Source organism: Aythya fuligula, chromosome 10 (assembly GCF_009819795.1).
Source record: "Aythya fuligula isolate bAytFul2 chromosome 10, bAytFul2.pri, whole genome shotgun sequence".
In the NCBI taxonomy this organism is placed as follows: domain Eukaryota; kingdom Metazoa; phylum Chordata; class Aves; order Anseriformes; family Anatidae; genus Aythya; species Aythya fuligula.
In genome coordinates this window covers 2,531,719-2,559,508 of record NC_045568.1, presented here as the reverse complement: position 1 = coordinate 2,559,508, position 27,790 = coordinate 2,531,719, and the positions used below count along the sequence as shown (strand labels likewise).

Here is a 27,790-nt window from a genome sequence, read left to right as displayed (position 1 = left end):
CACTTTTCTCTCAGTACAGATTTTATTACAATTTAATTACCAGCTTCATCCCATTACAAAAAAAATGCCATTAATTTGTATAGAATTAAAGAAAACATATGTGAGGATAAATGATTACAAAGACAGACCCTGTGAAGTGCAGCAAACTGTTTTCATTACTTTGTGTAACAGCAACGCTGATTACACAGTTAAGGCAAGTCATTTTTCTGGGCTAATGTTTGTGTATGCACAACAGCAGTGAAAAGCATCCACAACGGCAGTCATTGACCAAATGTTTTAATGTTTTTAATTTATTACAGTATGAGAAAAAAAAATCACAAATGAAAGAAGGAAGAAAGGTAACTTTGCCTCAGCAGCTTCCAACACTGCAGGCAACAGCTATCAAGTAGCCCTGCATGCCCTGGAGTGAATCATCACTTCATTATAGCTCTCACTTGCAGGCACACCATCCTCCACTGAAGTACTTTAAATAGCAGGCTGTCTTTAAATGGAGCTGTGCAAATTCACAGTATGATCTGTCACTTCGCTTCCCAGCCCTTCGGAAGCAGACGGCCCAGCCAGCCTGCCTCAGCCATTCAGGGGGCTGGGGCCAGCAGCCTGCTCGCTGCTCGGGGGCTGCAACACCACCTAGCTCTCCTGCTGGAACCTAGGGACCCCAGGCACTACGGACAGGACAATCAGAGTTCAGCTTTACTTAAAATCAGAAAGCCCCTTCACGTGAAAAAGCAGGGAAAAATGATGACTTTTGGCTAGGTATCAGCCTTGCAGGAGGCAGGGCCGCACAGCACAGCACATGCTGGTGCTGCTTGATATCCTGCACGCTCCCACACTTTGGTGGCCACACTTCGTCTTGACCATCTTTTCCCTGAGCGCTGTGTTCAGCCCTCCAGATGAGGATTGCTGACCTCATAGCTGCTTGGCACCTTAGCCCTTGATGCTGCTAATGCAAACATTTTTCAGCTTCAACCAGAGTAGCACAAGGTGAGACAAGGTAAGTGGAAAACATGGCTGCTTTTTATTAGCTCCTCTATGTCTAGTGTATGTTTATCATGACATTGACAAGAACGGCCTCCATCCTCTGCACGCTCAGCCACCTACTGAATTGCACACAGCCAGGCCAAGTTCCCTGCACAGGCAGCTAGGCGTGCTCCTCAGCACCAGTGCATCTTCAGCCATAAATGCCAAGCTGTTCTCGACAGGGAAGCTGAAAATTTGCAGCTGGCAGGCTCATCCAGAACCCTACCGAATTTATTTTGAAGTAAATAACACTGCCTGCCTAGAAGGACCTGACTCCCAAGCAGGTATATACGTGCTTCCTCCGGGACCCAAATACAGAATTATCACTTCATTTGTCTGCGTTTGCTGCACAGACACACTTGTGGAGAAGCGTATTAAACCTTGGCATTTGTTCCTGAAAGAAAAATTTTCAGAGAAAAAGAATGTCTCCCAACAGGCTCGCCTGCAATGCTCTGTTCTACCCCAGAGAAGTACAAAACACCCACTGAAGTTCTGCCCAACTTCTTTAAGCCTTTTTAAGGACTATGATGGTGCAGGGAAAGGGAAGGAAAGGAGCCTAGTCATTGCTTTCTCTGGAGACTGCATATTGCACAAGCCTCTGCACACGACAGCTTTATAGCTACCCTCACTTTTTAAATTAAAAACTAGCGCTGATAAAGGAACAGATTATTTTCCATTCTTTGCTGTCAGGTTCTGTCACCAACAACAGTGGGATGAATCTGAGCTTGTTTTTCCTCCCTCCTCCCAGCCCTAGCCCTGGGGATAGCTTGTCCTGGAATTTTTTTCCTGAGAGGCATCTTTATCTCAAGCAACCTCAAAAAGAAATACAGCCAGAGCCTTCAGTAAGCCTTCCTACTCCCTATGGTTTCAGAGGCTCAAGAAAGCCCCTTGGTGTAATGATCTGGGAGGACCATGTGCTGCTGCACAGCTGCTGTGCTCCTGGGGCAGTTTGGACTTGGGAGGGCTCCTGGCATTGCTGGGCATCCTCGAACCAGCAAGCACAGCAGGGTCTCACCTTCAGGTTAAGCAAGGCACCAACAGCTTCTGCAGGTGTCAGTAACAGATCACAACAATTTGCAACCTGTTATTCTAAGGGTAACGTGGTAAATGACCTAAGCAGAAGGAATCTGCCTAGCAGCAATGAGACTTCTGGTTTTGCTTTAAAATGAGGTGTGACTGTTGCCATTATTTCAAATAATGTTTTTCATGTAAAATGGAATATGCTTCTTCTAATGAGGTTTCGAAGTTGGCTTCAAGGCAAGGATTTAAAGCCTCCTTGGAGGTCAGAAGTATTTTTTCTAGTCCCTTAAAAAGGGGTTGATATAGGATTTAATCAGGAGTGGGGAGAGTAACAATTCATTCCAAATGCTATAAATCAGAGATGGTTTGCTGGAGAAAATCCACCTGTTGTCACTTTTAACAGAAGGCAAGGCACAGTGGAAACAACAGACCTTAATAAAGCCCTTCCCAAGATGGACGGCAGCACAGCAACAGCTCATGGTGTAACACAGGCAGCAGAGCCTTGCGGTGTGCCCAAAGCAGAGCTGTTCGGCAACGCTATAGGAAACACTCAGCTCTGTCACTGTTCTCTCCCTAATAAGATTCCCCATGGAGATTAGATTGAGCAGACACAAGAGATGGTGGGATGGAGGCAGGGGAAAAGAAGTCGAAATAAACTGCTCTGCTGGGTGTTATTTTGTTTGCCTGGTATTTGTATCATTTCAGATTTTACGCTGCACCAATCAGGCCATTAAGTGTTTATAACATCCCATGGCCCGCTGCTGATCTTGGGGTATGTCTGTCTATACAAACCACTGCTCTGCTGAGAGCTGCACAGTTACCCCAGGGGAGCTGTTACTGAAACACCAGCTCTGCAAAGGAGTGGCTGCAGCTGTGTAAAAATATCCAGGCCAGCTCCAGAGCAGCTGCTTCAGGTGCCGGCAGCAGCAGAAACCCCGCAGCCAGGAGCTCAGCTTGGCTCACCTGTCCCCAGAGGGTCAGAAGGAATGCTTAGCCAGGTAGCTGGTGCTGACTTGCAGCATGCTTGCAGCAGTACCACAACCAGGCTGCAGCCCATTTCATTTCACCTGGGTGTTTCAGGTGAGCTGCAGTCACTGCAGTGATGACCATCAGGATGCACTGTCAAGATTTTGCCTACTGCAGACTGCGGCTACTCTTACTTGAGGTTGGCTCTTGCCTCAGTCACTGCAAAGTAGTAGGTTAAAACATTCCGTCACAACAGTAAAAACTGGGGAGCTTTGAGCCCTTTTTCATCACTCAGACATTTCCTGAAAATACTCCATGGGTCTTTTATTTAGAAATTTGGCCCTGTACCCACTTCCTCCTCTGGAATACACTCCTGCTACAACATCTGGTGAGTATTGTGCTGGAAAGAAATACAGTTACTACAAGATAATTTGCCCTGGAGAATATGATGGCATTTTTATAGCATAAAGTTTAAAGCTGGAAGACAATCTTTGGTCTGGATGTTTTGAGAAATCCACTTCAAATGACTTCATTTCTCCAAAAGCTCTGTCACTTGAATAAGATGCAGCAACATCACAAGTTACCATGCACTGAAGGATCCCATGTGAAATTCTAACGGCTTTCAATTTGATTCGGAAGTTGCATTCCAGTGAAAGAGGAGCCACAAAGTATCTTTCTCACCAAGTACAGGGAAACAGTCACCCCAGGTTCTTCATGTACTTGAACAGGCCATGGAAGAACTACCCACTGATAATGTCACTTCTCACAACCATTTGTACTGAGCTAGGCAGGAGCTTGGTTAGGTTTCCAAAAGCTAAGAAAACCCAGATACTTCATTTGCAGCCCTGACTCCCTGAACCTCCCTCAAGAATTTTTGTTTTACTCTGTATGCTGAAAATGGGTTCTGCAGGTTTTTCAGGTTTCATCTTCTAGACAAAAAACACATAAAACAACATTATGAACAATCGCAGGCTCTTCAAGTACATATACACATTTTTGGCCATTAAAAAAGTCACAATACTAAGTCCCTGCAAAATACTGTGGATTACTCCAGTTTCTTGGATGTACAGTCCCCAAAACACCTCACTGGTACAGACAAAGCTAACTCTGAAAAATCTTAGTAGTTTCAAGTGCTTCAGATCAGACATTCCAGTCCCCAGGACCCTCCACGGGCTGGGCACTAGCCTGCAGGAGTTCCAGTGCATTTAAACCATGATGAACAGCTCAACATGAGCACGAACAAGGCAGGTGTGGTGAGGCACAAACGGGATTAGAAAACATGGCAAGGATTAGGCATACACAAAGGTAACTGGCACTGAAAAGCTCTGTAGGTACCAGTAGGTACCTGAGCTCAGGTAGTAAGGATAAAGGATCTAGACAAAACAGACAATCCAGAGATGGAAATCCATTTCTTAGTAAGGCTTTGAGTGTGTGTGGTGTGTTTTTAAGTGCTTTTCTTAAATTAATTATCATAAAAGACAGTGTAGCATTCTTTAAACAGTTACGTTCCTTCATTCCAGTACAAAAAACATATATGCAAAATATGGCTTAAGACCCATGATCAGTTAGGATATAATTTTATAGCTTGTATTAAAAATACTTTTATCCAAATGATAAATATTTTAAAATAAGCGTTTACAAAAATAAATGGTCCATTCCCATAAGGAAGGACATATATAGCTGAAATTCTGAATACATCTTCAGGCAACACAATTATTGATGAAGCTAGTTAATAAAATCTTTGGTATGAGAGTATAGTACATTAATATTCATGCACCGTTGTCTTCCCTTGGCAGATACACTGTACAGATGTCTAAGTGAAGAGGCAGCTTTTCCTTAATTTCTTGATATGTCTTCCAAATACAACATACAAATATTTCTAACATGTCTTCCTATGATAATAGGAGAAAAGCCCAAGATTCTCCTGGCTCTTCCTATGACTTTCGTATCTAAAACAGAAATGAAGATGGGAGGAAAGAGAGAACATGAACACAGTTAAATTTCATTCTAGCTAGTGCGCAGCATCTAGGAAAAATAAAAATCAATACAAAAATTACTCTAGAGGAAAGCCTGTTTCCTTCAATATTGTATGCATCAACAGCCAAGACAGGATAATGATGAATGTGAGGACTGCTGCAGTCCCAGGCACACAAATAGGAGGCTACTGAGCTAGGTAAGGAGGCAGTTTTGCACTTGAGCATGGCCTTGGATATGAGGGTGGTGTGAGTGTGGAATGTCACATCCAGGTCTGGTGGTCCTGTTACACAGGGGGCATTGCGACTCTGCACAGATACAAAAGAGTAACAAGAACTGGATAAAAGAGCCTTGGAAAAAAGACTTGGAGAGCTTTAGCAGCTTATTTTACAGAGTCGCTCAAGTCATCGAGGCACCAGCACCTCCACAGGGAGACAACATGAAGTGTCAATTGGCACAGAAACAAGGGATTAAGGGCTCTAATCTGGTAGAGAAAGGCGTAATAAATTTTCAGCTGGAGCTGAAAACAACTTTGTAAGATACACACTTCTAATACTCTGGACAATTAACTGGGATCAAGGGACGTGATGGATCCTGTTTGTTTTTTTGTTTTTTTTTGACTGGTCCATGAATGATTTTCTGAAAATGCGTCTGTAAAATGCTGATGACTGAACCCGATGAAGGAAGGTGATGGCAGCTAAGGAAGCACAAGAGTTAACCTCAAAGGTCTAATGGTTCTCTGTTAATCTTAAACCCTGACTCTGTGGAAAGTCCAGCTGAGGGACTGATCTGGGAGCAAAGTGTAACAGCCCAGACATCACCCGAAACATCCAAGAGCCTGTGCTACAGATCAGGGATAGCAGCCCACAGCTCCAGAAAAAAGAAAAAAAAAAAAGAAAATGACAATGCCCAAATATGACTGCTGTGACCAAGGTGTAAGGACCAGAAGGCATTAATCTAAAATGAAGTTTGGGCTCTGATCCCCACCCACCCTGTAGAGATGGCACTTCCCCCAGCACGTGAAGGCCAAGAGGAAGCAATCCCGCTGAGCCAGCTGCCCGCTCCTGCTGGTGCTGACTCGCTGGTTCCCTGCAGCTGACCCACTGGGACATGCCAGTGCCCTTCCTGCTAAGGGTCGCCACCCTCACAGCAGCGCTGGGAGAGCAGAGGCAGGGCTGGGAAGCCGAGCAGGTACCTGCCCTGGCCAGCTGTTACGGAGCAGACAGCAGGGAGAGCAAAACCCAGAGCCAGCAGCAGAGGTGATGCTGTAGCTGTTTGGGCTCAGCAATCAAGCAGAGACCCATAGCCCTGGAACCGGTTGTGCTTCAACAGCTCCAGAAGGTGTGGGAGCCAGGAGGTTTGGGGCTGCTTTCCTGCCTCTGCCTCATGGCTGCTGGGAATCATGACCCATTGCTATAGCAACAGGAGCTCACATGGCTGCTGCCTTTAAAAAGGGCCCCTACTTGCGGCATCTTCTGTAGGCAACCTATCCATTATTTATACCTCTGCATGTCTGAAGTGCAATTTGTATCCTAACCTCATTAATGAATGATGACACCTTGACCCGCTCTATTAAGTAAGCCATGTTAGATCAAGAAGCACACCGCTCTCCCCAGTCACGTGCTAAAGTAAGGCAAAAGAGAGAAAAAACACCGAGGTACATTACCTGAGTGAGAGCAATACCAAAACAATGCAAATCCTGCAGCCACGCTAAAACAAGTGAGGAAAAACACTGGACCTAGAGAAAACGAAAAAGGGAACCCATTAGGACAGAGCAGAGCAGTGGAAGTTTATCTCAGTTCCTAAATCATCAATTGCTTTTAATATGCATAACTAAGTGTATTCAAATGAAGCTAGCACATTCACAATTATGTATGTGCTGTACCTAACCTACTATGAAGTACATCTACTACACCATAATTAATTTTTACTAGTTGCTTTGACATCATTCACTGTTTGCCTCTGTTTGCATAACTGTATTCTACTAAACCAAAGTGAGAGCTTCCTTAGGTGTTTTCTTAGTATGAAACTTAGCAAAAACACCTTTAAACACTACAACAAAATGCTAACCAGATTACTGGGACCTCACCCACATAATGTAGTGTTTTATTCCATTGGGTCAATGTACTGCCCATGGGGTAAGAGTACTGAGAAAATACAGCACATGAGATTGCAGTCCCTTACAAGCAAGGCTTCAGGGTTTTGTTTTATCCCATTTTTTGCCTTGTGCCTATCTCCTTTTTCCCTAAACAAACTGCTACTCTCCCTGAATCCTGCTGTGGAGGCAGCACGCTCAAGTTCCACTGGGTTCAATCATGCAAAGTCATCTTTTTGTAAGAAGCGTGCAGAATCAGGCCCTGTAAAAATAACTAATGCTACAGAAGGAAAACAGAACCAATGCCAGAAGCCCATTCAGTGCCAGCCATCAGTTCAGTTTCCTTGATTGCAACTAGTACACAGGACTTACTTTATTCCTGTAGCTGTATGTCTCATTTATTTTAATAGCACCTATGCACACATTCATATAAAATGTAGCAGGAAGGGACTGCATGCAATTATATATACAGCTATTCACAAATTATGCTTTCATAACAAAAACAAATATTCTTGTTCCTGTTTACAATTCTGAAGTACAGAGCCACATGCATACCTCAAACCTCTCACTAGAAACACTGCTTTAATGCGTCTGCCTGGAATTACATGCAGCTTAATGCTGATGTTCAATAAAACCTTTCTAATTCATACTTATCCATATACAAAAGCCTCACAAATATTTATATCAGCTTCTTTATCATCTAATATTCTATTTATATTTATGACTTCCCTATGAATTAAACTACACCTATCAATTTAAGGAAAAACATACGCTAGACTAACAAATCAGTGGGAGCCAATCACATGGACATGGACATTAAAGAAACAGCAGTGGAGCAACAACTTGGTTGCTCTTTCAGATGTAACCTCCCTAAGAGGGTCACTAGTAGCTGAATAACCTCCAGTCTGATGGTGGCTCTTTCATCAGCGTGAGGAAGAAGAGAAATTATTTCATTTTCTTATTTCTGAGAACCTTGTCTGATCTTCCTATTATGCTGCAATCAGCAATAGCAGTGTGAACAAAAACCTGAACAGCAAATTGGTTAAATATTCAAAGAAGTGACACACAAATATACGTCGAACTAAACTGTGTTTCTGCCCTTTGTTTCAGTCTTCTATTAGGAGGGAAACTGCCAAAAAAGCACATTTCATATAAGGTGCTTTTAATATCCCATAATTGAATGCAAATTTCTATATAAAACATCAACTAAAACTTAAATGATACGAGTTCATTATGAATTTCAAAAAATTCATCTTTCTTTCAGTTTCTTCAGCTTTTCAATTTCTTTCCAAAATATCTTTCTGTGAATAAAAAATATATGCCTCTCTGTAATCTGGGCATCAAAAAAAGCAAGAGAAAAAAAACACGTTTCCCTAAGGAAAATATAGTTAAGTTCATCCTTGCTTATTTTCCTGTCTTTCTTTTTAAATGATTTGCACTTAAATTGAAAGCTTTAAAAAAATCAAAAAATTTGAAAGCTATACAGAAAAATTGATGGCCTTGTGCAAAGCCACAGCAGCAGCAGCTGAATAGCCCTTCCTATTCAAGCCCTGAACAAATCATAGGAAATGAAGAGTTTAGCTAAAACAAAGCAAGTAAAATACCATTGTGAATATTGATTAAACTCTACGGTCTCTTGAATTTCCTGGCACTGTTTTCCTCAACAGCAGCTCAGTATGCTTTCCTCCATTAATTCCATTTAAATGGTGACAGTAAAGATATCATAAAACAAGCAATTTGTTACATGAAATGCAAGTTACATGATAAAATAAATTGCATCATAATCTGAAAAGCCATTCCATAAAGTGACAATGTATGCATTTATTTACCCCTGTCATTTAGCATACATTTCTCCATCTCAGAGTCTATCTCTGTGGAATCTGTGGTTTCTAGAAATAAAAGCAATACATCACAAGTTAGTACTCAGCTCAAGCAAACACACAAACATAATCAGCACATGCTAAATTCTGCAAAATACCACATTTCAGAAAAATATCATTTTTTGACAGCAAATATTAGCCCCTCCCAAAATAAATCATTGCTACAGTTAAACCTGGATATATTTTGATCAAAAGACAGAGTTACACCATCATTTGAATGCACTATAAATAGCTATAAATGGTTGCAGCAACACCTCTGATCTGGTTAGGCTCTAGCCACATAAGTAACATTACACACAGCCGTGCTGGCATTCAGACATGAGGGACAACTACTGACAACCACTGGCACATGAGTACTTTACGACACTCAAATTGTTTCCCAAGTGAGAAAAGCAGGAGCTAATCCTTCCGTAATGCCAGAATCTTTCATTGTGCTAAATACAAAATATTTGTGAGCCAACAACGAATGTGCTAATCTGAAAAAACAACCTTCTGATTTAATGTAGCACTATCCTTTCTGGTCTGTTCTTGAGTAAATCTCCATGCTTGAATATATCTGGCAGATGAAGCACTCAGAACGAACTGCTTGGCACAGATTATTTACCCAAATTCTGCTTTCAGCTAAATACTTGTACAGCTTCTTTTTGAAATCTGTAGGTGCTTTGAGCTAACATCTGGCACAAATAATTTTTGCCTCTAGGTAGCATTTTTTTTTTTTTTTTGCAAAATCAAGTCGAAAAGGAGATTGACCTTAAGAAAAGATTTTCAAGAGTTAGCAGCTATAAGGGGCTGCGTCAGGCTGGCGGGCGGTCACCAGTGGGGTCCCTCAAGGCTCCATTTTAGGGCCTGTACTTTTCAATATTTTTATAAACGATCTGGATGTAGGAATAGAAGGTATTTTGAGCAAGTTTGCTGATGACACCAAACTTGGAGGAGTTGTGGACTCGAATGAGGGTGGAAAGGCCTTGCAGAGGGATCTGGATAGGTTGGAGAGCTGGGCAATCACCAACCGCATGAAGTTCAATAAGAGCAAGTGCCGGGTCCTGCACCTGGGACGGGGAAACCCTGGCTGCATGTACAGACTGGGCGATGAGACGCTGGAGAGCAGCCTAGAAGAGAGGGATCTGGGGGTCGTGGTAGACAGCAAGTTGAATATGAGCCAGCAGTGTGCCCTGGCAGCCAGGAGGGCCAACCGTGTCCTGGGGTGCATCAAGCACGGCATCGCTAGTAGGTCAAGGGAGGTGATTGTCCCGCTCTACTCTGTGCTGTGCGGCCTCACCTTGAGTACTGTGTGCAGTTCTGGGCACCACAGTATAAAAAGGACATGAAACTGTTGGAAAGTGTCCAGAGGAGGGCTACGAAGATGGTGAAAGGCCTGGAGGGGAAGACATATGAGGAGTGGCTGAGGGCACTGGGCCTGTTCAGCCTGGAGAAGAGGAGGCTGAGGGGGGACCTCATCACAGTCTACAACTTCCTCGTAAGGGGGTGTCGAGAGGCAGGAGACCTTTTCTCCATTAACACCAGTGACAGGACCCGCGGGAACGGGGTTAAGCTGAGGCAGGGGAAATTTAGGCTTGACGTCAGGAGGGGGTTCTTCACAGAGAGGGTGGTTGCACACTGGAACAGGCTCCCCAGGGAAGTGGTCACTGCACCGAGCCTGTCTGAATTTAAGAAGAGATTGGACTGTGCACTTAGTCACATGGTCTGAACTTTTGGGTAGACCTGTGCGGTGTCAAGAGTTGGACTTGATGATCCTTGAGGGTCCCTTCCAACTCAGGATATTCTATGAATCTATGATTCTATGATAAAATTATTTTTCTGAAATACAAGAAAGTTGTGCTGTTGCTATTTTTTCCCTTTATTTAGAGTCATCCCATGCAGGTTTACTCCAAGTTAGCGCTCTGCACACGTAAGATATAGGGATAACTGCAGAACAGCTTTTGGAAGGGCTTGAGGAAGAATAGTCATTTAGGCTCTCCTAAAAACATGGTCTGAAAGCATAACAGGATGGGTGAGAGGACACTAAGAAAGCAGCTGTGGAGTAAAATATCTAAGCAGCATCTTTGTTTTACTAGAACAAGCCCAGACTGATTCTTTGCCCATTTCTTGCATATTCATGCACAGAGACGAGGTGAAGCAGAGCCTCCACCTCTGCTTTGGGCAGAGATCTGCAGCTGATTTTTTTTTTTTTCTTTCATAAACTTCTTGGTAGACAAGAGGTTTTTCTGTTTGTTTGTTTGTTTGTTTTTAAAAAGGCACAAAGTCAGAGTTTCAAATTTGATGGTCAATAGGACAGAATTTGAGACAGGTCTAAGCTGATGTTCTCCTGCACAACAATTTGGTGCTACATGAGGTGTCCTGGAAAGCTGCTCTGTACACCTGCCCTCAGCCAGACCGCGAACGCTCATCTCCCACATTACAAACATCCCTCTCGGGGGGGGTGACAGCACAGCACTCAAGCAGAACAGAAACATCTGAACCACTTTTCTGCAGAGCTTGAGTCACACTGGGGGAGAAAGGATTGCTGCAGAGCCTCCATGGTGCGCTCTGCATCGATGGCAATCTTACGTAGCCTGCCTGTTGTGAGGGACGTCCTCTCTAGATACTCTAGTAAAGAAATCCCCGCACTCCATGGGAGAGCACAGCCAACTCTGCACTTCTGCCAAGCTATCATTTGGTTGAACTGAGCTGATCCTTTATCTTTCTAATCCGTGTCAGCTTTGAGAGAAATAAAACCATTTTCTGAGTCACATGGAAATCCTGTTTGGCTTCAGTAGCTTTGTCCATGTTGTGTGCCTTCTCCACCCTCTAGTGGGAATTAGGAGACATTGCTAAACATTTCACTTGCAATATTATACTTGAGGCAAAGAAAAGAAATCTTGTTCTAGCACAAATACTGAAGTTGTTTTTGTAATGAAAGAGAAGTCTTTGAAAGGTTCTCCTTTGTAGAATATGTTTTTGACTACTCCTATGAGTAACATAAAAGTTGCACATGTTGGAGGTCTGAAGGATAATGCCTGTAATCAAAATGATTCAAGTTCACAGAAATGAGAAATTGTAGCTTATACTGAAAAAGTAGCTTTTTCTGAAGAATTAATTCATATGTGGTTTTAGCTCAATATACTGCACAGATGTTTTTCAGCCTTTCAATCCAGAATGCAGACATTTGTTTTAGTTACGGAACTCGTAAGAAGCAGCAAACACATTAATGCAAACACTCTTATCACCTTACTTCCTCCTTGGGTCAATACAAGGAAACTGCACAATCTCACCATGTAGTACTGATTTAACTCAGTTATTTAAATTGTTCTCATCGCTCTGAGGATGGTGACATAAGATTGTACCAAGACACAGGGTATTAATGACTTACAACTGTTACTAGGAGTCCCTCTACATAATGCAATTGCAGATAAATAGCTTGGGAGAACCATGAGCAGCTATTTTTGCTTTGACGAAGCCTTAGCACATGTACTTGTTATGTGCTGTCTGAACATGAGAAGGCCCTCACCCTGCATGGCTCCTCGAGAAAAGCTCTCTGAATTAACCAAGGGGCAGGGATGAGCATGTTCATGTTCTAGCTAACAGTCAAAAAAAAGTTGCTCAGAGGCCCTGTGCAAGCTTCCTCTCTGCTAGTCTGTCCAGGTGTGACAACAGCACAACGCAGTGTGAGGGGCCATCTGCTCAACATCTGCACACCTACCCATGTGAGTTTTATGGGTACTGATGAACCTGTGCACAGCTGTGCAGTTTCTAGTACCCAGCTGAATTCAGACCATCTACAGGGCATGTAGTCAGGCCTCGGCAAACGTGTACAGATAAGGTAAGAGCCATGTTCAGAAATGGCTTGTAGAAGATAAGAGTTATTGAACGTTAACAGAGTTTAAATTCTTAAAACATCAATACACGCTTGAAATTATATTCTTAGTGACTACACTAAGACTTCTTAAGTTGCTCTTAATTACTAAAGGCTGTCTGCAGCCTTCTAGTCAGCCTGGCAGGAAAACCTGTCGCCCTTCACCTCTACCTCAGATAAAAGTGATAGATCGAAGACTATTTGATTCAAGAGCCTGTTCTCTGAAAGGGCATGGCAGCTGCAAGGTGAATAGCAGATCAAAAGCACTGCCTTAGATCTGCTGCAAGGCTGAATCAATAGGGATTCATGTTCAGCTGAGATTCTGAGGCAGGGATGGGCCCGTTCAAGGGAGTTTGGGTATAGGATCTGGAGAGTTGGGGGCTTTGCAGCCTTCCTGTGCAGGCAGTGAAGTGGCGCAGTCTACCAGCTGTTATGTTTATGCTGCACAGACACAAACCTTTTCCTTCAAAAAAGGAAGGCTGAACAAAACTAGACAATGATGTACCTTAAAAGGTAATTACAATTTTGCCTGTTTTTTTTTTTTCTGCCAGTTGCATGCCATACTCCAGAAATAAGAGAAAGAGTAGATTTACTTGTTGGTCTTTTGTTTCTTTAGACTTAGGAACTTTTGATGAAACAGTTTGAATCTAAATAGTGTTTGACCCACGTTACTAAAACTTCCTCTGGCACATAACTGTGGAGATTTTATAACTGGAATCAACTGACTGTTGAAGCATTAGTACTGTTAGAAATTAGTACTGTTAGATATTTCTTAAGGAATTCTTAAACTGCAGTCCCTTTGCACCTTCACTAACCCATATGCAGGAGCTTTCCCTCAAGCTGCTCAAGTCATTTCAGCATGCTGGAGGCCTAAACATATTTCCCATCCATTTTGAATATTGTTCTTTTCTCCAGTTCACTAGGCAGGGAAAAAAAAGAAAAATCAACATACAGTGATTCAGGCTTGATACTTTTCCTTAAAGAACTTAGCTTCTTTGCAGTGTAGTGTCAAATCTGAAGTTTGGGCTTCAGTCCTTCTGGACTATGTCCATGTATACATATACATATTTTTGGTGGGAAGTTTTATGGACATCAATCAGGCATGCCAGATGCACAAAATGAGCCCTAAGTGACTAATATTGTAGTTCAGCATTGCAAAGGTACATGGATGAAACATGATTTAGCAGTGTTTGCTTCATCTTAAAGTAGACACAACTGGGTGATTTACAGATTGAGATAAAGGCAAGTTTCTTAGCCACTGGGTTTTTAAGCTTAACAAATTGAAGGTTTTTTTATTCTAATACTCTGACTTGATGTGAAGAAGAGTAAACACTGATGAAATAAAAAATCCATGAAGAGCCAATGTTACAAAGAGAGAAATTGTCCCTCATATGAACTATACTGCTGTCTTACATGTAGCACTTAAAACGTTTCAAGCATGAGTGCTCGTATTTCTAGGTTATCAAATATTTTTTGACATCCAAAACCCACCAACAAGAAGAGCTATGCAATCAAAATCCCTTACTGCTTTTTTAAAATTCCAGTCAGATGAAATCCTTACATTAAATATATATATATATACACACGTAAATAATCTGAACAGATCATCTGAAATGAGATTTCATAATACATGGATAAGGAAATCCACAATTCATTCAACGTACAAATCAACTTACTCAAGATTTTCCTGCTTGGCAGGTCATTATACAGCTGTTCAGCATTGATCTGTAGAGCTCTGTAAAATTCTTGACAGTGTCTGTCTCCTTTCTTTTGAAGGTGCTTTATCAGATATGAGAGCCTGGTATGGAGTGATGCCTTTGGATTCCTGAACTGTAAGAGAAAAGCACTCATCAGAAGAGAGACTACAACAGCTGGAGAACAATCTTATATCACTTCACGATATGCCAAGAAATAAAGATATTGAGCTCATGTTACATTTGATAAAACAATGGGCCAGAAAATTAGGGGAACCTAAAAAGGACATGCTTGGGACTCTTCAAGACCCTGAGCTCCATCTGGACAGCACTGCTTGTTGGAGAGCATATTGCCTCTGCTTTCCTTCTTTTCTTTTTTTTTTTTTTTTGCTGTCTCAATAAAGTGACAGCTACTTCACATTTGATGTTTCCTCTGTATTCAAACTAACGTGGTACTTGCCACTCCACAATTTGATTCTGACAGCAAATAGGAAATACCAACAAATGCCATGTTTTCAGGTTTTCCCTTAGATACCTAGCAGTGATCACCCAAAAAGGTATTTTATACTACTTATATTAGTCCCAATATTGGAGTGTTCATCATCCCAAGATTACACATCTCATTGCTTCCAGAACTGCTGCATACCCAGTGCAGCATTTATGAATTCTCATTACTCAGGCACGACGGCAAGCAGCTGCAGAAGAAAGCTCTTTTTTTCTGTACTCTAAAATGTGATGAATATTAGAAGACCTTACAAAGAAAAATGAAAATGTGTACCTTACACACATCAGACTGATCTCAGCTTATTTGGAAAGTGTCCAAAGTCATTCTCAGCAAAGCATTAGATTTCATACCAGTACAGTAGATAATATTTGCAGTACATTTAGTTAGGATCAATTCATTCTCTAGGGGGATGGGAATACAATGCATCTGATATAACACTCCTTATTCTGGCAAAATTTCCACAAGGTCAAATAGATACATCAGGAATGGTAAGCTTCCTAAATGCTCAGAGATGACAGAAACTTGCCTGGACCTACATGAAAGTAGCTCGTTACTATTTGCTAAGTGTAGAAATCAATCAAAAAAAAAATCATAAATTCCTTTTTCATTTATTTTGAAGACCTTGAGGAAATTAGACCATCTTTAATTGTGCACATGATACTGATTGTCGTAACTTGGTGGCTGGATTGGCTCAGCTGATGACGTAGCGCTGTTCTCCACCACCAAATCACTATTTATCCCCATAAAGTTTGACTGAGAAAGAATTAGATCTATGCTTTCCTATTGCAGAACTACTCATGTGCCAAAACTCTGAGCCTTCTGCAGACAATGCAATCAGTAGAGGGCAAGTACAAGCTGTTACAATGAGGATCTGGGCAGCTTTTAACTGCCTTTCAGTCTACACAGGTTTAAAAGATCTTTCTCCCTAAAAACAGCTACCTGTTTTTAATAGCTCAAGGAGGCCTTCCTCCACGTACAGCTAGACCTCCTGAAGATGTTACTAACTCCATCCACTTCTCAGCCCCAACAATTATAGAAGACAGCAATGAGGTGAAGAAGCAACTCAGCTCACATGTACCTGACCTAGTCTTTGAGCTGCCACCAACAGAAAACAGAGGGTATTATGTTGAGAAAAATAGGGATAGAATTTTCTTAACACAGAAGTTTTCTTGGCACTTCACTGTTTGAAGATACATTTGTTAATCCCCGAAGTGCTGAAATACTACAGAAAGAACTGCTAATATAAGTGCAAATTAAGATGAGAAAGAACGCCTAGGCAGATATTGAAGAATGTGGGCTTTTTAGTGTGAAAGGCTCACTAGACAGCACTCAGAAAAACAATGCAACATTCAGAGAGATAATAAAATTCATTAAGTTACCTTTTCTGCTTCTGTATCGGTGAGAATTTGGGGGTAGACTCTATTAAGCTGAAGGATAATTTTATCAACCACTTGCTCATTCAGTCGGCTATTGCTTGTAAGAAAATACATGTCATGTTGCAGCCGCTGACAATACGACTGATCTAAGAATAAAATAACACAAAGAACAAGACACAGTAAGTAATATCACAGTAAGCAAAATCACAGTAAGCAAACTATTTTTAAGTCCTGTACATTCCACTTTCCTAACAGTGGTTAAATGCATAAAATAGAATTATTACCATCACATAAGTTTTGAAAGCCAAACTGTCTATCAGGGATATGTAACACAGCCACATGCTTTCAAAGACCTGTCCATTAAAATTACACAAGCCTGACCCCCTGGCTAGTCACTGGTACTGCCCTCTCTTTCCAAAGGCTCTAAATTATTTGGATGTCAAGCACTAACCAATATCTAATCATATTGAGAGCATCCATTCGGTCCTAATATTGTTAAATCACTGAACATTTTCTGCCATTTATAAATACAAAGTCAGATTGCAGAGCTTAAAAATAACATCTTAAACTAACTTTTCTGTAAATGTGTTTCATAGATGTTCTCTATTACATAGCACAGTAAAAGGACTTAATTTGGCTTCAAAGGACGTAAGCAGCTGATACCAATACACAGAGCAGTGCTGGTCTTTGCCTGCTGCTTAGGACCCGATGATGACAGCGGCTGGCAGTACAGGACGGGGTGCAGGGAAGCTCGCCCAGACAGTCACAACAGGGCTGAGACAACTTGGCACCAATGTCACCCAACCTGCCAAGGGTTTAGTGCTGCCTTTTGTCTAACAGGAGAAGCCAGCCATGTGCCCAGCATAAACTGCCCAGACTGAAACAAAACTGGAACATTGGGAGCAAATCTCTGTTAAAGGGCCATGAATTTTTTTAAAGAAGGAATCCTTGCATTCCACCTCACCCAGGAGAGGGGAGAAAGAGAATTCAAAAGCAGTAACTTTATTTTATTTTATTTTTTTTTACTGTGACACTGTGTGTGTACACTCAAATACTCATTCCAATAAAACACCTTTTTATATTAATCCAGACCTCTGCAAATACACAAATCCACACTTGCTATTGTTTTAGGCACCATTTCCAATTTGACAGCAATGGCTTTTGCAGGAGTTTCACTCTTAGAGCATAGCTTTCCCTATAGCTATTAGTGTGTATTGCCCATACTAAAATACAGACACAAGTTCAGGCAGGTTCCACAGGTTACTGCGCCCTTATCAGATTCAGAAATGGAACATCTGTGACAATGTTTTAAGTGTTAACGTCTGACCTGCGCAAGTGTGCTCTACCAAGTCCACTGGTCGATGTAAACTGCTAAAGTTGAGCGCATCACACCCGAGCAGCACAGGAAGAAAAAAAAAAGGAAAGAAAAGGAAAAAAAAGCACAGTACCTTCCCCCTGCTTAAAGCACATGCACAGGTTTTATGGTATTTTGGCTACCAGAAAACACACCATCATCACTTCTCTGTGCCCTGTGATTTAGAGAAGACAAACAGAAGAATTAAGGAGAAAGCCAGAAAATGAATGCATGATGCACTGTGCCTATGCACAGCCCTTGCTCTTTCATAGTTGTCTTTTTTTTTTTTTTTTTTAATTACACTGTCCTTTTCCTGTGTTTGTATAGCGCTAACAGCATTTGCAGGAAAGAGCTCAGGAAAACCTCCCAGTGTGATCACTGTGCAGTAACAACTTCTCTGCTGCCAGTGCCACTCCTGCTCAAACAAAAACACAGCTATTGATACTGCACAGAGCGGCATTCCACAGGCAAAACAGAACTGGAGTCACATTCTTACTTTTTATTACAAACACATTATTTTCATATGTTTCTAATTCCTAGCCTTCCCACTTCTCTCTTCCAAGGCAGACTTACAGTGTGCGTTTAGAAACACAGTGCACTGACACATTTGCTGAGCAAATCTGTTTTGTTGCACTAAGTTCAACAAAAGGACTGAAATCAAACTTCTCCTCTTCAAATCCACTCATCTGGATGCGTGACAGGCTCAGGTAGGACTGGGACATAACACGAACAGGGCCTCAGGCACCAGGGTACCATCAAGTTGTCTGTCTGTGCCAATAGGTTTTGGGGAATGAGATGCCATGTCACCTGCTTCCTCCTTGTCACCCAGTGAGGACAGATTCCTCCTCCTTCCTCTGCCTCAGCTACATGATCTGAAGTGTCTCTGAGCATCACAAACAACTCTGTACATTCTGCACGCTTACAAAAACACATTTTGAACCCGGGGCTTACAAGCTAGTAGAGCCATTAAACTTCAAATAACACCTTGACATTCAATAACAAATGACAACAAGTGCTAAAAGCAAGGCAAAGATCCAACAAACAGGATATATACTAGTTAGTAAAATAAAAACAGCACTGAAGTGTCATCTCTTCTGGTTCCCACATGCCCCGTTACTGCCTTGTCAGCACAGATTCCCATGCAGGCAGCACAAGGAGGTCTATCAGAAGCAGTTACACCTGTGAAGTTAATTGTGACCAGCTGATGATCACATTTAAGCTGAGATCATTTTCTGAGCACTCAGGTGCACTCCATGTCCTCACAGTGCTTTTCATTTACACACACTCACTGAACCATCATCAGTCTTATCAAAGGCTTTTTGCTGCCATCTGCAACCTGCACACTTGTGCACCGCAGATTACATTACGTAGCGTAAGCCTCACTGAGATTTCAGGAGTGGCTCCATTTTCCTCCTGTTTAAGACAAAATGCTTGAGGAGAGAGCAAGACAGCGCTCTTAGCAGACATTGCTTTCTGTGCCTGCCAAGGACAAACCCTAGGTCTGGCTCAGGTGCCTGCAGGATGTTCTTCCAGTCCCATGGGCTGCTCCATTTCCAAGAGTTACCTCTGAAGCGGCCTGCTTCCTGCCCCACAAAGACGCTTCACCCACCTGTACCATCACCTCCAAACCACCTCACTTCAGGATGTAGGACTGGGTGCAAGGTTTAAAATGTTCTGCAGAGAGGTTATTGAGCTCAACACCAGTTCAACACCAAGAAGTAACCTCCAGCATCTCCCTGGCTTCTTCTGAAGCCCCCCAGCTCTCCTGGGACACCGAGAAGTCTCTGCTCAGCCCACAGGAGCAATGGCAGTGTTCAAGCTCCTGGTAGACCAGGAAAGAGAACGCCCACGGAGGCCACCCACCAGTGCAGAACTGTGCTCCAGCTGCTAAATTAAATAAATAACAATAATAAATTCCACACCAGCAAAACCCCACCGATGCTAGCGGCTGGGACGTGGCACCCTGCCCTGAGGTGATAAGGCTATCTGGAAAGCACACACATGCATTCCAAACCCCACATGCTGCTCTGTGGCCCAGTGTGCCCAGGCCTGTCCCAGCCACCTCCTGTCCCCACCAGTGCCACCAGCAGACACCAGTGGCAGCTTGTCCCCAGGCCACTGGGCCCTGCCCGGGGCAGCCAGCTGGGCCCTGCTGTAGCACAGCGGCCCGGTGACCCGCCATGTTCTGCCCCAGCACGGCAGTGCTCTACAGCAGTCTCACCAATGCTTGTCAGTACTGAACACACCCTTCACTTACATTTTTAAATAAAAGAAGCCCAAAGCAGCTAGCTTCACACCTGCAGTGAAACTACCAACACATTTTCAGGCTCTAGGAATCCAGGAGCTGGTGGTCTGGGACATTTCACATACCCACCCTTTATCTCACTGTCTCAAAGAGGCAACAGCTATTGGAAAGAAAATCTTAAATCTCTATGCCACGGTGACTGTTTTTAAGCAGAAGCCACCGCAGCATTGCAAGGACCATCTCATTATTGGCTGGTGCTTGCCCAGAAGCCTGAAGCAGCAAAACCATGGACCTTGACCACAGCTACAGTGCCACGGCATGGCCAGACATTTTAACACCCCCCAAATGGTGTTGCTAGCTGCTGGCACTGACAACACAAACATGTCGCTATCAGGTCGCTGTCATAAACTGCTTTGTAATTTTCATTCTGCTTAATTATTCTTTCCTTAGAAGACCCCATATTGTTTTGTACATAAGGAACAACAAATGGGACAGAGCAAACTGGATTTTTGCTTCCACCCCCCTTGTGTACTCTCTTTCATAACCTACTTTTGCTGCCCTTTCAGATAAAAAACACGTGGCCCAGTGGCCATACCATCCTTACATTGCATTTTAGATTGCCACCTACGTTTAACACTGTAAAACAAACAAACAAACAAACAAACAAACAAACAAACCGCCACGGCTGAATTTCAAATTTGTATGCCTGTGGTCAGTCATTCCTCACAGCAATGTGCCACTTAACTGTGCTCTGTGCTCTAATTCATGCAGGGGCCCAGGGAGCCTGAACACTGCCAGCTGCCTGAAGCCAGGCAGATAGGCATTTCCAATGAACACCTCCACCAATATTTACATAAGGACTCACGATACTGTCTCTTACACCACTATATATTTTTATGGTGCTGTGTTCTGTTTGGTTTCCCATTAAAAGCCTCCTTCAATTTACCAAGCAAACAGACAAGATAAAGCAGAAAAATTTAAATGCAACAGATGCAAAACCCCAATACATCTCTCCTGTTCTTCATAACAACACATATAATTTGTGAACATCAGTTCTAGAAACTTAATGGTATCTGCTAGGTAATGTAAACACGAGTCGCAACTTCCTGTAAAACTTGCTCGATCATTTTCATAAACCTCACAAAGGCAATCTGACAATTAAAACCTCAAGGCGTGGGTCCAACTACTTGCATGTATGTATGCGAACTCCCTGTTAAAGCATCTCAGCAAAGAGCTGAAAAATCAACGAAATGTTAGTTTTTACTCTAATTTAGTTGTTGGCTTTCCCCTTTCAAGGGCCTACCTAAGAAAGGCATGCTGAGGATTTAAGAGGGAATCTGGCTGCAGAGAAGTGGACCCAGATTATCAAATCACACTGGTTACCAAATGTACCCGTGATGAGGAGGGACTAGTCTGCTCCTCTGGTCTGGAATCGGTGATATTGAGCTAGAAGACAGCTTGCCTCTCTCCCAAGCTTCACTTACACAAGGCCACCACTGCTACCACAAGGTAAGTGCCTTGACAGCAACTTCAACAACTTATCTTTATCTGGACGTCTTTTAAAAATAGAAGATAAAACAAAGAAGTGTTAAAATGCTCTTTATACTTGAATGTGGCATTATTTTACGTGGTCCTTCAACCTTCGTATGAAAAATAAGTAATTGGGCTCTAAGGTAACCAGGAGAGCTCATCCTGCAGGTGCAGTGGCACAGTCTCACTGAGCAGAAGGCTGGGACCAGGTGTAAGTGACAGATTTCTTTCAGTCATCGCGCACTGCACAGCCGGCCTGCTCTAGCGTGAAATCTGGTATGGAAGTGACTCTGCCCTGAGGAATTCTTTTGCCCACATACATTACAGCCCCGCTGCTTTTGGTGGAGAAACACATATGCTTAATTTCACACACACGCCTGATCCCATTTGCTGACTCTAACCCTCAGCACAACTCACGCATCTCTCCGTAAAACCTGCAGAACTGATGCCAGCACTGCAAGGCAAGCTCCCTGCTCCAAGTGCCGGAGCGAAACCTTGACAGGGAGCTGGGAAACAGGCGGCCTCGGTCCGGCCCCGCGGCGTGCAGCGAGCACCTCCCGCGGCCCCCGGCTTGTGCAGCACGGACCGCCCCTGCCCAGCAGCCGCACACGTCCCGGTGACTCACGAGCTGGTTTTGGCTCGCGGAATTAAATTAAACCCGGGGGCGGCTCGGCCTCGGGATCTCAAGTTTTTAGGACCCGACAGCGCCGGGGACCGATCGCGCGGCGGCAGGTAAACAAACGCGCAGCCCAGAAGCAGGGCGGCACGGAGAGAGGTACAGGGCAAAAACGGGGTGCTGCCGCAGGGCGCCCAGTATGAGCCAGTACAGCCCAGCACAGCCCAGCATGACCCAGCACAGCCCGGCGCGGGGCTGCGCTGCGAGCGGCGGCGCCCCCCACCCCGTGCACCGCCCGGCCGAAGCCCCAGCCCCTTCCCCAGCCCCTTCCCTTCCCTCCCGTTCCTCACCGGCCATAGCGGCCCGGCCCGGCCCTTCCTGCTGCTGCCGAGCGCGGCGGGGCCGCCCCGGGGCTGGGCAGCGCCGCCCGCCCCGGCCCGCCCCCGGGCGGCCCTGACAGCCCCGTGTGTGTGTGACAGCCGTGTGACAACCGCGCACCAGCCGTGTGACAGTCGTGTGCAAGGGCAGCCCGCGTTCCTGCGGTGCGGCCGCGAGGGGTGAACCCAGCCCGCGGGTCCTCAGCCCCGTCCCAGGAGACCCTCGGCTCCCCTCGGCGGCAGAGGAGTGCGCAGCGAAGCATCCGATTAGTAAGGGCGTGTTTGCTTCCGAGGAAGGAAGTGCAAGGAACTCTGTGTACTTTAAAAGCTCCCGTCAGCATAAAATTTCATAAACCTTTAATTACCCAGCAAGGTGTGGAGACAAAATGATATTCCCAGATATAAACGCTGTGGAGAAGCAAGGCTGAACCGTATGTTTGCGAATTAGAATCATAGAACATCCCGAGTTGGAAGCGACCCATAAGGATCAGCAAGTCCAACTCCTGGCACCGCACAGGTCTGCCCAAAAGTTTAGACCAAGTGCACAGTCCAAACACTTTTTAAATTCAGACAGGCTCGGTGCAGTGACTACGTCCCTGGGGAGCCTGTACCAGTGTGCAACCACCCTCTCGGTGAAGAACCTCTTCCTGATGTCCAGCCTAAACTTCCCCTGCCTCAGTTTAACACCATTCCCGAGGGTCCTATTACTGGTGTTTACAGAGAATGGGTCACCTGCCTCTCCACTCCCCCTCCCGAGGAAGTTGTAGGCAGCGATGAGGTCTCCCCTCAGCCTCCTCTTCTCCAGGCTGAACAGGCCCAGTGCCCTCAGCCACTCCTCATATGTCTTCCCCTCTAGGCTCTTCACCATCTTCGTTGCCCTCCTCTGGACACTCTCCAACAGTTTAATCTCCTTTTTGTACTGCGGTGCCCAGAGCTGCACACAGTACTCGAGGTGAGGCCACACCAGTGCAGAGTAGAGCGCGACAATCACCTCCCTTGACCTACTAGCGATGCCGTGCTTGATGCACCCCAGGACACGGTTGGCCCTCCTGGCTGCCAGGGCACACTGCTGGCTCATATTCAACTTGCTGTCAACCACAACCCCCAGATCCCTCTCTGCAGGGCTGCTCTCCAGCGTCTCATCGCCCAGTCTCTATGTATAGCTAGGGTTGCCCCGTCCCAGGTGCAGGACCTGGCACTTGCTTTTGTTAAACTTCATGTGGTTGGTGATCGCCCAGCTCTCCAATCTGTCCAGATCTCTCTGCAAGGCCTTTCCACCCTCAGCTGAGTCCACAACTCCTCCAAGTTTGGTGTCATCAGCAAATTTGCTCAGAACACCTTCTAGTCCTACATCCAAATCATTTATAAAGACATTGAAGAGGACTGGCCCTAAAATGGAGCCTTGAGGGACCCCACTAGTGACTGTCCGCCAGCCTCATGTGGCCCCATTAACCACAACCCTTTGAGCCCTGCCCGTCAGCCAATTGCTCACCCATCGTATGATGTTTTTGTTGAGTTGTATGCTGGACATTTTGTCCAGTAGAATCCTATGGGAAACTGTGTCAAAAGCCTTGCTGAAGTCCAAAAAGATCACATCAGCTGGTTTCCCTTGATTGACTAGACAGGTGATCTTGTCATAAAAGGAAATCAAATTTGTTAGGCAGGACCTACCCCTCATGAACCCATGTTGGCTGGGACCAATGACAATTGTGATGAAGGAATATGTTTTTACTTTTTTTTTGTTTTGTTTTGTTTTGTTTCTTAACTATGATATCTGGTATTTTTCTAACAGAAAAGTTTGTTTTCTCCTATGGTAAAGATACGGCATGATTTATAATTATGACTTACGTTGAAAACACGGCACCCAGTTAACACACTGCTGCCCTGCACAGCCCTGGGCATCTTCAGGCACTGGCTTAAGAAGACACTTTTCACTAAGACAACTTGGTTCTGTTACACAGCAAGTTCCCGAGCAGCACAACACACCCTTGCACTGGAAACAAAACCTTTGCATGGGTGGCCACAGAGACAAAAACAGCTGAAGGGTTAGCCCGTAAGAAGTTGTGTGTCTGTGCCATTTAAACCCTAATGGGTGAGGAAGTTATAGCAGTGTACTGGGATTAGTTAGACAGATGATAAAACATACAGCCCTTGCTTTTGGTGATGCAGTGTCTTGGGAGCAGACACCTGAACATTTAGATGGGACCCAGGAAGAATCCAGATCTTTCCTGCATTGCTCTTCCACAGCCTGCTGGTCCCTTGCTTCTTCCAGAAGTGCTTGGCTGCGTGCTCTATGGAAAGTCTGGGTTTATATACATATATATAGGTTTACATGCTCCCAGACTGACTGGAAGCTGTATTTGGTGCACGTGTCAGCAGCAGATTTTAACTTGCTGTGTGAAGTCTAAAAATGAGGCCAGTGCAGTGCATGGGCCTGTGGGTCCCAGCTGCGACCCCGGCAGGGTCAGGAGAGCTGCGCTCACTTGGTGCTGGCTGCAAGCAGGGGTCAGCCAGTAACAGCGCTGGGTTCGACCCGTTGGAGACCTCTGTGGGTTCAGATCGCAGCTCCTTCAGTGAGATTTTGGCCCAGCTCCACCACCGAGCTTGCAGTGCTGAAGCCTGATGCCCGGCCTGCTCAGGCCCACAGTGCAGGCAGGGGCTGCGAAAGGAACCGGGGAGGACTTTCCTCACAGCCGGCTGCACGTCCCTGCAGGAGACGGCTCAGCTAAGCCTAGGCCTGGCCACGGAGGGGGAGAGGTGGAGTAAAACAGAGCCTTTGCGGGAAGTTTGCGAGTGCTGCCACTTGGCGGTGTGCGGGAGGAAGGGCCATACCCGGCACCAGCCCTGAGAAGCTGCGTGGGGATGGATACCGGGCTGTCCTAGCAGGGTCAGGCAGTCCTCAAGTCTTCCTCCAGACCTCTGAGCTCTGCAATATTCTCGCCTTCGTTCTCAGCGCCTGGCCTTCCCTGCCAGGTTGGCATTTCCACCCTGGTGGAGCACTCCGGGGGCGAGGCTCCCACCCGGCATCACATCCAACACCTGCACCCTCTGAGCCTCGTCTCTGTGGGGCTAACACAGGACATCCCCCTGGCCAGCAACCCTGAGCTTTTGCAAGCCAGCCTGTTACAACCACCTTAATTAGCAAATGAGATACCCAAGACCCCACATTTACTCCTGAAAATGTCTCGGTCTATACCTCCATACTTCAAATTGAAGCAGCTTCCCTATCTTTAAAAAATGTAATAATATAGGAGAAAAAAAAAATAATAAAAAAATAATAAAAAAAAACACCTCCTTGGAAAAGTTTTAGTATTACAAAATAATGTGACATGGTTATGGTGCCTGCCCTTGGGAAGATGAATAGACTATAAGCATCCTGAGTTTATTCAGTTCACCCTCAGAAATCCAGATTTTCTGAACAGCATGAAAACAGGTTTTTAACTTATCATTATTGCACACAGAGACCTTGATCATGCCCATATCAAAGTCATTTGTAGCAACCTGATGTAGTAATAGAAACAGGCACCTTGTGGAAAGGAAATTGTCATTTTTATAGCTCCTCTCATCATATTTTTAAGCGAATTTCATCTGTATATTAAAATATTACAGCAATAGACGTTGCTGAGCACTGAGAAGCAGTGGCATATGGCACGATGAAAGTTTGCTTTTATGACTGTGTTATACAGCTGTGAGTTCACTGCAGTTTGTGCTCTTCTCAAAAATGTCCCTGGAGTCACTACCAGCATCTAAACCACAGACCTGAAAACCTGGTAGCCTTACTCTGACACAGACTGAAACCTCTGACACAAATGATATTTAGCAGGCAGTGTTTCTGAGCGCTGTGGAATGAAAGTGCAAAGCAACCGCTCAGGAGTGCTGCAGTGTACACTGACACACTGCCTGGAGATATTTTTGTCCTGCAGGCTCAGATAATGATGCAAGCATCAAGGGTTAAATAAAGCTTCTCCTCATGCCCGTGGCACGTCTGCCTGCTGTAACCTTACCGCCAGGAAGGTTGCTTTGGGAAGGCAGGTACAGGAGGCAGGCGGCGGGGTGCTGGGGGGGGACACGGCCGTGTCCCACACACACACCACCCGTGCTGGGGCCTGGCCTTGGCAGGATCCGGCCACCGAGTCCCCTCCCACAGCCAGGCCCGTGACATTCAAAGAGCACAGCCAGAAATGGAGCACAGCTTTCAGGACCAGCAGCCAGGACAAGCTGGGCACAGAGGGCTAAATGAAACCCTTGTGCCTGTGAAGCAAATTGTGCTTTATTTTCAAAATGGTCACAGACAGAGCAGCCCTGGGCCAGGCCCTCGCTCCCTGCTGCCAGCCGAGCTGGACCACGGGGCTGATCTGGCTTCTCAACCTCTGGGATTTCTCTCAGGCTTCCTCCCCCCCCCCAGCCTAGCAGCCAGATGAAGCGACCTGACTGAGTTTCATTTCCCAGCTTGTACAAGGGCAGCAGATGCATTTCCTGGGTAGTTGATCTCCAACGCGATCGCTGCTTCCCCCTGCGAAACCGCCTGATTTCTTTATTTATCAAGTTACTTCATTTACTAAGCCTTTCCCTTGCCATGGTGGCGTCAGCATGCCGCGTTTCCTCATTCTATCCGTTAACTGTTAAATCACAACATGAGTCTCCACTTTCCCCCAGCTGAACGGGACCAGAGCCCTGCAGAGACGAACAAAACCCGGGTTTCAACCTAGTCTCACCCTGCGTTCAAGGAGGAGATGTGCTGGGACTGCCTGAGCCCCCCTCACTTACATGTCCTGTAGAGCATGGTCCGGGCGGCGGCGGGGCCGCTCCCCCCGCTTGTGGTGGTGGTTTTCTTTTTTTCTTTTTTTTTTTCTTTTTCCTTCTGGCTCCAGACGCCAGGGCGGAAGCTCCACCACAGAGCTTCGCTCCCTGGCGGCCCAGCCTCGGGGGGGGCCCGGGGCAGGTTTCGCTTCTGGTGGCTGTGACAGCAGGGAGCCACCCACTGTGTCCTTGGGAATGTTGGCGGCGTTGGCAGGACGCAAAGGTTGCACAGACAGCGCAAAAACGGAGCACCCCTTGCTCCTGGCACACCGCAGAGGTTGGCACGTAGAATAAGCCCTCATATATCGGCTGTAACTCACGTCGGAAATACCACAGACAGTGCTGTGAGGTTGTACGTGGGGTGACAAAGAGCTTCACATATGTGTTCAAAACCACGCGGCTTGATATCTGATCCCTTTTTAAAAAAAAAAAAAAAACAAAAACAAAACAAAAAAAAAACAACAACAACAAAAAACAAATTATGTAAA

General features: G+C 44.9%; 1 protein-coding gene across 4 annotated transcripts; it reads right to left on the bottom strand.

Annotated features, from left to right (window-relative positions):
• Positions 1-27,530, bottom strand: CARD19 (caspase recruitment domain family member 19). 4 transcript variants are annotated; one of them, XM_032193993.1, is made up of 7 exons: positions 27,270-27,329; positions 17,829-17,909; positions 16,384-16,526; positions 14,482-14,635; positions 8,902-8,961; positions 6,644-6,715; positions 1-4,952 (listed from the first exon to the last, which is right to left on the bottom strand). In XM_032193993.1, the coding sequence occupies exons 2-7, from the start codon at positions 17,848-17,850 to the stop codon at positions 4,840-4,842; spliced, it is 564 nt and encodes a 187-aa protein (XP_032049884.1). In that variant the 5' UTR covers positions 17,851-17,909; positions 27,270-27,329; the 3' UTR covers positions 1-4,839. The 4 variants fall into 4 exon arrangements, with proteins under 4 accessions (XP_032049884.1, XP_032049883.1, XP_032049885.1 ...); XM_032193992.1 differs by lacking the exon at positions 27,270-27,329 and adding an exon at positions 22,476-22,506; XM_032193994.1 differs by lacking the exon at positions 17,829-17,909 and having other exon boundaries at positions 27,270-27,530.
• Positions 27,531-27,790: the final 260 nt, after the last annotated feature.

Coding starts and splice junctions, on each gene's coding strand:
- CARD19 (XM_032193993.1), bottom strand. CDS start 17,850: ATGTGCTTTAAGCAGGGGGAAG. Junction 16,527..17,828: donor GTGCTTTAAGCAGGGGGAAG/GTACTGTGCTTT, acceptor TTTTATTCTTAG/ATCAGTCGTATTGTCAGCGG. Junction 8,962..14,481: donor GCCAAGCAGGAAAATCTTGA/GTAAGTTGATTT, acceptor TTTTATTTCTAG/AAACCACAGATTCCACAGAG.